The sequence below is a fragment of the Pogoniulus pusillus genome, chromosome 8, assembly GCF_015220805.1.
Source record: "Pogoniulus pusillus isolate bPogPus1 chromosome 8, bPogPus1.pri, whole genome shotgun sequence".
NCBI classification, from domain to species: Eukaryota; Metazoa; Chordata; class Aves; order Piciformes; family Lybiidae; genus Pogoniulus; species Pogoniulus pusillus.
The window spans coordinates 30,847,073-30,860,960 of record NC_087271.1 but is presented as its reverse complement, the minus strand read 5'-3'; the positions used below and the strand labels follow the sequence as shown (position 1 = coordinate 30,860,960).

At 40.5% G+C, this 13,888-nt stretch overlaps 1 protein-coding gene across 1 annotated transcript in view; it reads left to right on the top strand.

Moving 5' to 3' along the window:
• Nucleotides 1-8,645, top strand: part of ZNHIT6 (zinc finger HIT-type containing 6) — a 32,414-nt gene extending 23,769 nt beyond the window's left edge. Inside the window, exons 9-10 of the mRNA XM_064147935.1 lie at nt 3,914-4,038; nt 8,474-8,645. Coding sequence (XP_064004005.1) covers nt 3,914-4,038; nt 8,474-8,559 — 211 coding nt within the window. The 3' untranslated portion in view covers nt 8,560-8,645. The remainder of the gene's footprint in view (nt 1-3,913; nt 4,039-8,473) is intronic.
• The last annotated feature ends 5,243 nt before the right edge of the window (nt 8,646-13,888 follow it).

Genomic DNA, 13,888 nt, shown 5'->3' with positions numbered 1-13,888 from the left:
TAGAAGACTAAAGCAATAACATGGTTATAGTTTATCTTTAATTTCAGGTTGCAGGTTTCTCTTTATTATTATTAAAATCAAAGTTCCTGTAGATGACATTCAGGAAAACCTGATCAGCAGGGAATTTCCTGCTGTCTGAATTCATGGAGCCACGTTATGCCACTGGGATGATAGCCACAGGCTCCATTTAAGGGGAGTTTGTTGTGATGCAGTGACCTAATGCGGCATTCCTGCCTGTAGGAGACAGATTAGGAGACTGAAATGTTGAATTCCTGGAAGGTGGTGGAATAACTATAGATAGTGAGAGTGTCCTTTGCAGAAGCTCAAAGGTGCTACCAGAAATGCAGAGCAACATTAATGTTAGCATTTTGTGAAAGGTTAACAAAGGCATTCATAGAGCAAATGTAACAATTTGTCTGGGGCAATAATGTGATGTGGGTTTGCTGAATCCTGTTAAATTTTCACAATTGTCAAAATTTTTGTAGGCTTTTAAGCTGCCTACTGGCAGGCAAATATTTTTTTGTTCTTGAAAAAGCAGTTATTGTTACTTCATTCCAGCTAAAATCAAAAGCTGTTGTCTGCCAAGATTGTCTCTTTGTGGTCCTTATAAATGAAGTCGTCTTAAGATGAAATCCGTGCCTGTTTCTTGCTCCGTGTCATGGTCATAAAGCCTTGCTTAGGGAAGAAAATAATCAGGAAAGTGTATTATTAAATGATGGGTATTGGACAAGGAGGATGGGAGAATGTATGGAGAGAGAGCAAATATGTGGGAAATAAATCCTGGGGCAGGGGGCAAGAAATGTGAAAGAAAAGGGTGCAAGGAGAAATGCTGCTAAATACAGGGCTTGGGGAGCAGAAGTGCAGGCAACTACATGAGCTGGGCAGTGAGAGAAGCAAGAAATCAGGAGGAGGGTATAAAAAAAGGATACAAAGATGGGGTGTCAAGGCACTGGTTCTGTCAGGGTAGTCAATTTGTTTGGAGCCAGGCTTATCTTGTCATGACGGGCTGAAGGAGCTTATTTGGAATGACAGTCTTAGTTAAGTTGGTTCCTACAGCTGACCCCAGAGCGTGGAAGAGTCTTGAGCTGAAGGACAGACTAACTCTGGTTGTCATTCATTTTATTGCATTGTCACTTGAAATGCATAGTGAAGGAAGGGCCTGAAGAAGGCTGCAGCTTGTTGAGCAGGCTACATAGACGCAGTGATACAGGACACCTAGGTAAAAATGGCAATGCAAGAATATCCAGTAATATATGATGACCAAGTTCCCTCTGCTCCTACCTATGGTGAGACTACTTCCCTGCAAATCATACACGGGAGGACCTACATTCCACTGTTACTTTACATCCTCAGCTCATCCTGGTGAATAATCAGTCCAGGAAGTTAAAAGACTTGTTAAAGTGGCATTTTGTTTCATTTTCTCCAAACAGGTCTAGCCTTTTCAGAAGGAAAAGATGAAATTGTGTCTGTGCATAGGCGGTCATCTTTTACCCATAAGTCTGTGTATTCACCCTCTGACATATGACTTTGTTCTAGTTCTGGGATGAGAGTGGAAAGAGTTTTATCATGACAGAGTCTTTCATGGAGAACTTGAATAATGAGTTTTTCTCAGGAACCATCCTGGTCTAGGCTATGGAGTTGAGTGACAACGATTAGTTTTATTTTGAGACATTAGAGGAATGAGCAGTCAAGGAAGAGGTTGTCAGGTGGGCTAAGAGAAAGCCTGAACTTGCACTTGTGTATAAAGTAAGGAACATGGTAGACTGAGGTCTTTTGGATAGCCCATAACAGCAAGTTTAAAAGGAGAAGCATTAAGCTTCTCTGTTATATTCTTCCTGAAGTTTACAGGCCACATTATGCACTGAAAAATTAGATGTATTCTCTGTCACTGTCAACCAATAAAATTTACTTTCAAAAAAAAAAAACAACAGATAAAGGTCTGACTCAGTGATCTAACACTTCAGTCATTTACTATCATAAAATAGTTTAAAGTACAAATGTTTTATCTTAGGCCAAGCTGGACACTAAAGATATTTTGTCTAAAACATGAGATAATGGAAACTGTATTGTGGCATGTGGATTACTTTAGCCTCTTGGTGGTAAATGTTTGCTTAACCAGAAAAGAATGTGTTGCAGTCCTTGCCAAAGGAAAGGTATTGCCATACTCTGCATGTAAAGTACTGTAAATAAAGCAGTAAATATGTTTCTGTTCATGTGTGTTAATCCTCAAGTTATGAATGCGTTCATTCAATAAGAAATGTAATACACTGTTATCCTTTTTAAAGGGTTTCACTAAGAAGAGGTCATAATTACTTTGACTTGAGAGAAACATGAAACCAAATATTTTCATGATGATTGAAGCTGAATAGGAGAGGGAAACAGTTTTTGCTCAAACTAAGTTTCCCTTAAATCCCAACAACTCCAATCCTATTTTACCTTCAATATCTTTCTTGTGTGCTGACTCCTCTGGTGTACCATTCTTAATCACATGTTACTGTAAATCATAAATTATATCATTTCCTTCATCTATCCATTGTTGGTTTTGGCAAAAGAGAACCCAACTGCATGGTATGTTAATGATCAGAGTGGGTAGAGCAGCTATGGGAAATACTCCACTTATTGCCTGCAGTGTATTTTGGGATTGAACTTCATGTGCCTTTAACTGATACAATAGCTTAGTAGTAATTTAATAATGCTGATTACAGATAGAATTGCATAACTCAGATTGCAATAATATCAGAGCATCTGTTGAATACCACAGTTATAGCAAGTGAAAGCAACAGTTTCTTTCAGAGGGCTTTGAAATATCCCTTCTTTTCCATAGAATACCAAGTCCAAGTTTTCAGTTAGAGAGTTGGGAGATAGTATTGCAGTTCTAGGAAATAAATATGGAGAAGATGCTCAATTTACTTTTTATTACTGTGGCATCATTTGTAACACACCTGGTTTCAGCCTCCAGGGTGGAGAGTTGCCCATTTCTGGAAAAGGACTGTGCATGTGAGTCATGTGCCCCTTGTAGCACACATGTGGGGATCTCTTCTACAAGGAGTTCAGAAGCATAGAATCAGTCAAGGTTGGAAGGAACCACAAGGATCATCTAGGTCCAACCCCCACTGCCAGAGGCAGGGACATCCTACCCTAGATCAGCCTGGCCACAACCTTATCTAGCCTGGCCTTAAACACCTCCAGGGATGGGGCCTCCTCCCTGGGCTCTCACTGCTCTCACGGTGAAGAACTTCCTCCTCATGTCCAGTCTGAATCTCCCCACCTCCAGCTTTGCTCCATTCAGCACATCCACCAGCATCCCCAAGCCTCTCTCCTCAGGGTTGCTCTCCATCCAGTTCTTGCAGATGGTGCTGGTAGCGGAGACTTGCTTAGGCACAAACTTTTCAAAGTTATTGCCCCAGTGTTCTGTGTATTAGAGCCCTTACTCCTACAAAGACATCTCTAAAGTGCTTGCAGTATATCTTCATTTTAGTAGTTGTTCAGATGTGCCTTTTATTTTGTCTTTGCTGTACTTCAATGGTATTCCTAAGCAAACATGATAAATAAGGTACACTACTAACCATGTATATTAAACTTCTAGTGTTAAAACCCATAAATAAAACACTAAGTCTTATTTGTAGTTTAGGATTTTGGTAAATATATCCCTTTGCATGACTGTGTCCATATTCAATACTCATTAATAACTTGTACAACATTTCAAGTCTTAGAGAAATTTGACTTTGATTTTCTTTAAAACTGTGTAATTGGATAATAAGACTGAATGTGTAATTTGAATCATAAGATAGTTCTGAACATGATACCATCTGAAAGGCCTGTGAATTGCCAGAAAGTTTTCCCCTCACCCCAAACATCCATTATGTCCTTGGTATTATTGAAATCCAAAGTAAGCCTCCTTGTTATTTTTAAGGTACAATGAACTGGATGCTAGTAGAAGCCTCCTAGACAATTTGAAAGGCAAAGTAATAATTGAGTATCCAACTTTATTTGTGGTCCTGAAAACGTTGAAGAATGACATGGTGGTTCTTGGCCAAGGTAAGCATATATTTATATTTGTTTATGCTATACTTAAGTATTTTAGCTAACTAAACAATAATTAAGGATACAGCTATTGATAAAACCAGGAATATGCAGTATGCCTTTTTATTTCCCTCTATTGCTATAAAAAGCTGTTTTGAATGCACTGTCTTAAAACTGCTGGCTGATGGCTTATATCCATCACCTGTATTCTGTGTTTTTTTCTAATTTTTGTTTTCTGGTGCTTGTTTTTTTTCATTTTTTTTCTCTAATATGTATTTTTAGACACTAAAGTTAAACCAATAGTTTTCTGTGTAGGAAAGTTTGGCAGAGTTGTGTTTTTCCAAAAAGTCAAGATGTCTGGGGAAGATGGGTTTTAAGTAAGTCTGCTAATCTGATAAGAGAATCATTCTCCAGTATTTCCCACTATAACTCCTAACCTTGGACACATAATTCTGAATTACAGGACATCACAATGGCAGATAACTTTTTGGGTGGGTTAAAAGAACAATGTTGTCTTTCAAAAAATACTTAGCAGAGAGAAAACTGTCATCTTGGAGTTAGCTTAGAGGAGAATCCAGGTCTAGCAGGAATTTGTGTTTTAGTTTTGAAGCTAATTTCCATTTTTCTCCTCAGTATAAAGCCTTTGTGAACCTCACTTATCAAATTGCTTTTGTTTCAGTCATGGGCCAGTCTGTGATTTTCACACATTTGCGAGGAAAAGCCTTGACATTTATATGCAGTGGCTCTTTCCTTGTGGAAGCTCAATCATGTCATTTGACTGAACAAATAGAAGACTGGGAATGCCGTCAATATCAACAAAATTACATGGATCTTGGCTTTTCTGGCTAGATGACATTAAGTGATCCATTGGAGCAATCTGCTCTGGAATAAATTATATGCAGACATTTCTTATGCTTTGTACTGCAAGAGCTTCTGCAAGTGCAGTGCCATGCAAGGGGATGAGATGAGAGTCTTGTCTGGTCAGCTGGGTCCACTGACACTCAACCTAGGAGTACAGGTACATATCCTGGAGTACAAAGAAGCTAGATACTTTCTATTTATCCACTCTTTCTTGATCTAGGTCACTTGCTTTTCTGTAGTCAGCCCTCCCACTATCATTGAGCTAGCAGGAGGGAATTACAATTGATTGACTCATAAAGTTAGTCTGAAAAGATTGGTTGTCATTGTCTCCTGTGCTAGGAGGGAGGTTGTTCTTTTAAGGGTATAGATTTAAGTAAGTGTTCATTGACCAACTAGATTTTGAGGCTGTGCTGCCACAGCAGCTAGCTAATTCTGTAAAAGGCAGAACAGAAAGCCAAAGGGAAGAGAGAGACAATAATAGTCTGGGGGAAGTGCCAGCAGTTCTGTCACAGGGTAATGCAAGTGTTTGACAGTGACCTCCTTCTGCTGCAGGAATCATTTAGCAAGCAGTCATCCCTGAAGCTGGCATCCAGAGAACACTGGTAGCTATTTCTGGGTTTGAGAACCATTACTTTTCCTAATACTTTTTTCATTACTTCTATAGATTCCATAAAAATCAAGTGCAATAGCTCCCTGTAGACTTGTCTTGATTGCAACAGCAGAAGATTACAACTAATGGCAAAAACCTCATGATTTTCACAACTTCTATCATAATTTGGTTTTATACATCTTTTTAGTTAGCACATTAACACTTCACCCTTGAGTTTGATTTGGACCCTGTGTTCTTGGAGCTTTTCCTGCTAAGAGTAGAAGCCTGCTACAGAAACACCAGATTATCTCAGGAAAAGTCTGTTCAGAACGTGAATATAAGAATTGCAGGGCTTTCTTGTTGCTGTTATTCCCCTTGAAGACCAATCAGTGTCACTTTTTTTGAAGTGTGGCAGTCACACACTCTTCTCTTGTGTGTCATCCTTTCAGAATAAAGGACTAAAACCAGTATTTAAGTTTGCTCTGCCAGTTGCCTTCAGGATTGGAAATACTGAGTTCACCCCCAGGCACTCCACAAAGTCTGTTCTAATCAGAGAGGTGCTTTAGCCCAGTCCCCTCTCCCAGGGAATGACCATTCTACTGCAGCATCCTCTGTGTTAACTTGCCGTCCAGTTTCTTCAGCACATAACACTTACTGTATTGCTTGCACATTCCTCCCAAGCCATCCATGCTGATCTGGCTTATGCTGTCTCTGCCAGTAGTCCCTTTCCTTTCTGCGTTCCTTCTCCATGCACACCCAGAGGGACACCTGTCTGGAGTGCCTGGCCAGCTGTCCTCCCTCTGGCATTCCAGGCAAATAGCTGCCACATCCACCAGAGCATGGCTGGCAGGGTGTCTGCCAGAGCACAGGACCTCCTACTACCTTAGCCTTCCAGGACTGTTTTCAAAGGGCCCAGGCTAGAACAAGAAACAGTGTATTGGGAATTTAACTGCTGAAGTTATGGTACTTTGATCAATCTCAGATCTACACCATTCTCCAGGAAGAAGAGAGGCAAGTTTTCATAGCAACTGGCACATACTGGGAAGAGATCACAATTTGCCCTGCAGTTCGACTTACTTCCCCCCCCAGAGCTGACAGAGAGCTAAAGCTGAACACCTTCAAAGAGGAGGTGCTGGAGTTTAATGAGGACAAAACCTACCTCTTCCGTCTTTGTTCTCAGAAGTGCCTAGAGTAATTTGACTAAAACTTAAAGAAAAAGATAAGGGAAGTAAGGGTTGAGGAAGGAAACTGGTACTGAAAAATTAATATAAGTAATCTGCAGGCAGTTTTAGGGTGGTAATGGGTGGACAATCTTAATTTGTGCTATCAACACCATAAAAAATACCTTCAATTTGAGTGAACTTCTGTTAAGTAAAACTCAGTGTAACAGACTAAACTAAAGCTATTTTTTTTCTGTTGAGCTTCACTGTGAGTCAGAAGATTGCCACATTCTTTTATGTGATGCTTTGATGCTTGACTTGCTTATAGCAAAAAATACAGGTGCTCTGATTTCAGCATACAAGATCAGTCATGGCTGAAGATAGTAGGGGATTATAGAAGCTTTCACAGGATTTAGGGGCAAAAACAATCCTCACTTTGTGCATTACTCAGTACATATCTGGCATATAAATGTTAATTGATTATACACTAGATTTCATGTAGACAAAATGTGACCTTTAATGTTTCTGGGTGAAGTGCTTCTATTTTCTTGAACAAATTCCATTGAAAACATACAGGTGCACACTGTGTCCTGTGTATTAGCCATATTTGCCAGCTGCAGAACCTCTCTTGACAAGATAGTAACTATACTTTGAATAGCATTTCCTTAATGAAGCATCTGATACTAAATGCTCAAAGCTTCTCTAAATTCACAGTTGGATCAAATACTGAAAATAACAATGAGAGCAGAGTGTGAATCATGGGCCAACTTTGCTGTAGTTTATTTTTGTGCTGCTTGAGTTCCACTCAGCAGTGGCATCTAGTAACCTCACCACAAGGTGACTGGGGTCAGTGCTTGTTAAAGAAGGAGTCTCAGGGTGTGAGCCTGAAGACCGCTTAGGGAAATGAGTGCTTCACAGTATGACATCAGCAGAGCACAACAGCTATGTCCTAAAGTACAAGTTGCTGTGCAGCTTTAACCTCCTCAGCCTTAGTTCATGGATTCACACAGCTTAACAACGTTGTTGGGATGCTGGGACACATGAAAGGAGCACATGGGTGCATCATCTCTGTTTTCCGTTTCTGTCTAGAATTTCTCAGTAATTCCCTTATCTTAACTGAAAAGCTAATAAAAGTGTAAATTACTTATAACAGTTGTGAAATGTGTGTGTGGAAACTCAGAAAACAACATTTAAAACAAATAGGCCAAAAGAACAATTTGAAAAATCTAAGTGGATGAAGATAAAGAGTTGTAGGTAAGGAGAGTATTTATCCTGCAACTTGACTATTGATGTCTACAACTGCCTGTAGCCAGGTGGGGGTTGGCCTATTCTCCCAGGCAACCAGCAATAGAACAAGGGGACAGAGTCTCAAGTTGTGCTGGGGAAAGTATAAGCTGGATATTAGGAGGAAGTTCTTCACAGAGAGAGTGATTTCCCATTGGAATGGGCTGCCCAGGGAGGTGGTGGAGGCACCGTCCCTGGAGGTGTTCAAGAAAAGCCTGGATGAGGCACTTAGTGCCATGGTCTAGTTGACTGGCTAGGGCTGGGGGATAGGTTGGACTGGATGATCTTGGAGGTCTCTTCCAACCTGGTTGATTCTGTGACTGAAAGACCAGGATTTGATAGCTGAAATAAATTCTCCACATTGTCTTGCTTTCTTCTTCGACAACAAGGCCGTACCCAGGGCTTTATCACATGTTACAAGACTAGGTATGTCTTAAGAAACAGCTGTCCTCAAGGAAAGTGTTATCAAAAAGATACAAACCTGCTTCTGTTTGATGTGCAAAAAACCACTGCTGAAACTAATTGCTTGTTTGTTTTTTGTGCCCTACACCCTCAGATGCCAGTGAATCTACAGAGAACTCGGACAGTGAAAGTTCATCCCTTTCATCTATGGAAGAAGGGGAAATTCGGGACAGTTCATGACAGTCGTTTGAGAGGAGAGGGTGGAATGAGTGGAGGTTTTTTTGTTTGTTTTGGGTTTTGTATTAAATCTTGTTTTGTACCACGGAGTTCTCAGAGGTTTGGTTTGGCTTCCTTCTTCCTTCACTAAAGGCAGCAGTTCCAAAGTGCTTGTCTATTTTTTGATTTAGTAATGCATATTTAGGGTTGCAAATGAAAAGATAGGGAATTGCCAGTTCCGGGGTGGGGGGGCCAGAAAAAGGTATTTAATTTGGCCTTGAATATTTAATAAATCAGAGTAACCCAAATGTAAAAGTTTCCAAGTTAATTTTAGCAATTTGCTTTTCCTTTTACCCCTAACAGCTTAGTGTCTGAGGTTAAATATCTAACCACATATTTGTATTAAAACTGCCAGGGTTTCATTGCATTAAGTTTTCTTTTAGAGGGTTTCTTTTCATGCTGAGCTGCTACAAATAATCTTACTTTTGCTTTTGATTTCAGTCTCCTATTGGTGACATTTTGAGTGTGTGGTGACGTTTTGAGTGCTGGGATTGTTCAGCCTGGAGAAGAGAAGGCTCAGGGGTGACCTTATTGCTGTCTACAACCACCTGAGGGAAGGTTGTGGCCAGGAGGAGGTTGCTCTCTTCTCTCAGATGGCCAGCACCAGAACGAGAGGACACAGCCTCAGGCTGCGCCAGGGGAAATTTCGGCTTGAGGTGAGGAGAAAGTTCTTCACTGAGAGAGTCATTGGATACTGGAATAGGCTGCCCGGGGAGGTGGTGGAGTTGCCGTCCCTGGGGCTGTTCAAGGCAAGATTGGACGTGGCACTTGGTGCCATGGTCTAGCCTGGAGCTCTGTGGTAAAGGGTTGGACTTGATGATCTATTAGGTCTCTTCCAACCTTGGTGATACTGTGATGCTGTAATATACAGGGTTTTTATTCCTTACTTGATTGTGTCTTGTTTAATGTGTAAAGGGCAGATCAGGCCATGATTCAGGGTGGCATATTGCTGTATGTTTAATCTTCTGCCTTGATCTTCTAAATTAGCATGAGTTTTTAAATAGATATAAATGCATACAAGTGCAAATGTATTGGACTTCAGCATTGAAATGCTGATGTTGTGTCTCATATTACTCCTTTAGCTACTGAAGCCAAGTATTGTAAATGCTTACTGGAGTATCTGCTAATTTGACCTACCTAAAAACAAACCTTAAAAAAATGTACTGTATCATCAGCTGACAACACAAATATGTCATTGACTTCTAAAATGATTTCTGGATCTGGACCACTTAGCACTTTGTCTGAGTCCTCCATGTCTGTGGGATCTGTGGTAGGATGAGAATGTGTGGTGGGAGCAGTGTGAGGCAAGTGAGCCCCTCTGCACACTTGCACCAGGGAGTTCTGAGGAATCAACATAGGTGTTTGGGGTTAATTTACAAGCGTCTGGCTAAGTCAGCAGTTGTAAAGGTCTTAAGGATTTGATCATTTTGTAAACAGCTCTGGGAGATTGTTGCTGCCATCCTTGTTACCTCTTCTGTGACAGCAACATGGGAGAGGGCTTGGGCTTCCAGTTTCTCAGTCTAGGCTTCAGGGCACCAGACTGTCAGTTCCTTAACCAGTCATGCTGTGTTAAAAAGATTTTTCAGGATGCTCAGATTTTTTTTCCACACCTTTGCAAACAAATGGTTGATAAAAATGACATCTCTCTGTTGAAATTTGGAAAGAGCATCAGACCTTTCTCATCAGATAATAATTTGTCTAACAGTGATACCCTGTGTCCTTTCTCTTGTGTCTTTTGCAGCCCCTGTTAAAACAGGGAAGTTTTTCTTCTTGCCTAGCAGAAGCCACCTGTGCTTTATTTTCTTTTTCAGTCATTGTTGGTCCTCTGCCCACCTCTTGTTTCAATATTTGTTTTTTTAACCCTTTTTAAAGGACCAGGATTCCTCGTTGTAGGTGCTGCTTTCATAAGTTTTCAGTTCAGTGAAAGTGAATAAGCTTTTCCTAATCAGTGATCACTGCATGCTGACTTGGTAGCCACAAATTACTTTAAACCAGTCTTGAACTCATTCATAACAGCACCAATAAAAGAGCAGAACAGCAAAACTGCCACAGTTCATTTGCCAGAAAATGTTTCATCTGGAGTAAAAGCGTGGCATTTCTGCAAACATTAGTGTTGATCTGCCTCTGTGTGTGATTAGCTTTCCTGTTAAGATTCATAGTGCACAGTGGAAATGTGAGTGCTGCAAACATTAGTGTTGGTCTGCATGTGTGTGTGTGATTAGCCTTCCTGTTAAGATTCCTAGTGCACAGTGGAAATGAGAGTGCTGCAAACATTAGTGTTGGTCTGCATGTGTGTGTGTTATTAGCTTTCCTGTTAAGATTCCTAGTGCACAGTGGAAATGAGAGTGCTGCAAACATTAGTGTTGGTCTGCATGTGTGTGTGTGATTAGCTTTCCTGTTAAGATTCCTAGTGCACAGTGGAAATGAGAGTCCTGCAAACATTAGTGTTGGTCTGCATGTGTGTGTGTTATTAGCTTTCCTGTTAAGATTCATAGTGCACAGTGGAAATGTGAGTGCTGCAAGCATTAGTGTTGGTCTGCATGTGTGTGTGTGATTAGCTTTCCTGTTAAGATTCCTAGTGCACAGTGGAAATGAGAGTGCTGCAAACATTAGTGTTGGTCTGCATGTGTGTGTGTTATTAGCTTTCCTGTTAAGATTCATAGTGCACAGTGGAAATGAGAGTGCTGCAAACATTAGTGTTGGTCTGCATGTGTGTGTGTGATTAGCTTTCCTGTTAAGATTCATAGTGCACAGTGGAAATGAGAGTCCTGCAAACATTAGTGTTGGTCTGCATGTGTGTGTGTGTGATTAGCCTTCCTCTTAAGATTCCTAGTGCACAGTGGAAATGTGAGTGCTGCAAACATTAGTGTTGGTCTGCATGTGTGTGTGTGTGCTTAGCCTTCCTCTTAAGATTCCTAGTGCACAGTGGAAATGAGAGTGCTGCAAACATTAGTGTTGATCTGCATGTGTGTGTGTGATTAGCTTTCCTGTTAAGATTCCTAGTGCACAGTGGAAATGAGAGTGCTGCAAACATTAGTGTTGGTCTGCATGTGTGTGTGTTATTAGCCTTCCTGTTAAGATTCCTAGTGCACAGTGGAAATGAGAGTGCTGCAAACATTAGTGTTGATCTGCATGTGTGTGTGTGATTAGCTTTCCTGTTAAGATTCATAGTGCACAGTGGAAATGTGAGTGCTGCAAGCATTAGTGTTGGTCTGCATGTGTGTGTGTGATTAGCTTTCCTGTTAAGATTCCTAGTGCACAGTGGAAATGTGAGTGCTGCAAGCATTAGTGTTGGTCTGCATGTGTGTGTGTGATTAGCTTTCCTGTTAAGATTCCTAGTGCACAGTGGAAATGAGAGTGCTGCAAACATTAGTGCTGATCTGCCTGTGTGTGTGACTAATATTTTTTGGCTGAAGAACACAAATTCAAAATTTGTATTACTTTCCTCTTAGAGGTTTTCATTAATTGTATGAAAGGGCTTGCTGCACTGGATGAGATTTTTTTTTTCCTTATATAAATCTGGTTTAAGCTTCTTTGTGAGTCCAACAGAACCATAATTTGTTTCTGAATTAAGACACTATCCTTCAGATTTAAAATTGTTCCCTACCTTAAAGAAGATTTAAGAAAATTAACTAAGGTAGTTACTAGAACTGAAATTTCCCAAAGCTGGGAACCATCTTTTTGAGAGTAAAAGGCCTCTGTAGCAAGCAAGGGCTTTACCATTTATTGCCAGGCTACTATTTACCTATTTTTACTTAGGTTGGATAATGGTTACACAAGTTTGAACAGTGGTTTGAGCAGCAAGCCAAGATGAATTTCCAATATTCAGTTTTGCTAAACTTCTTCAGCTTTTGTTTATAAAAACTAAGTAAAAATACAGTCTCCAGCTACAAATACTGCCTTACTTTATGACTGGTAATACTGCCTTACTTTGTGACTGGTACAGGTCCTGTGACAGTAATAATTCGTAATAATAAGATCTAATCAACCTTTATGCACTCTTTGGTTAGACAGAGAATTTCTAACAGATTCATAAGCAGACAAAGTAAGCTTTTAGTCCCTTTCTGTGTCATTTGGACTTGATGATCTGTGAGGTCTCTTCCAATCCTAATAATACTGTGATTTAACCCAGAATGAGCACCATGTGATAAGAGAGAAAATGCATCACCTTGAAATGCTGGGTTTTCAGATGTCTGGACAAGTATTTGAAGTGTAAGACATGTTGCTCAGGCTACCTGGAAGACTTCAGTTACGTCCAGTTTGCAAACATGCTACTGTCATTGTATTATATGAGGATCCCTACAGGACTCAGCCTGAATTCAGCACAGACGATGCCTGTGAATGAAAACTCTGTGATGTTGATTTAATCTTCACCATTCAACACCAGCTTGTGTTGAGTGCTTGACTTCATGCCTACTATGCTTACTCATTTATTTTCCTCTATAAACTGCTTGTCAAGAAGGAACACACAGCTATTTGTGTAGCGTTGTTATGGCGTTTCCCGTTATGTTTAGACTCTTCAGGTTGGAACCCTGAACTCTCACAGTGTGCTTGAGCTGAGGGACCATCAGCTTACAAATAAAGGCTCTTGTCCTGAATGAATGTGCCACTTAAAAAAATTAAAAGCTTAATGAAGTCATCCCTTTCCCAAGCCATAAAGGACAAAAATAGAGCATAGCTAAGTGCATAGCAATAGCTGGGAGGTGGGACTGAGTCAGCCATTTGAGAGAACTTTGTTCTTTGCCTTTTTTGAATAACTTCCTGGGGGTATGAGGTATAAGTTAGTCAGTTGTCATGGGTAAAATATCACAGTATCATCAGGGTTGGAAGAGACCTCACAGATCATCAAGTCCAACCCTTTACCACAGAGCTCAAGGCTAGACCATGGTACCAAGTGCCACGTCCAACCTTGCCTTGTATATGTTATCCCCTCTCTCAGTGTAACAGCTAGATTTTGAATGAACACTTCTGAATTCTAGGTTTTACTATATGTCTGCATTTTAGGAATTCCTGATCCACAGAGGATCATGCCTCAAAATGTGTGGCTAGGTCTTACAGGCGTGCTGGAGAAGGTTTCATTGCTTCTGTCATGCAGTGCAATTTTACTTTGCATTGGAAGTAAAACTGTGTACTGTGCAGCACAAGTGCTCTAGTCTGGAAAGATAGAGCCATTTCGAAGTGCACGGTCATGCTGTCTGATGGCAGGTCTCAGCTACGTGCAGTGTACAAGTGTAGCTGCAATTCAAACCTTGCCCTCGCAAATATGCCTGTTCTCTGTTGACATCTGTAGGAA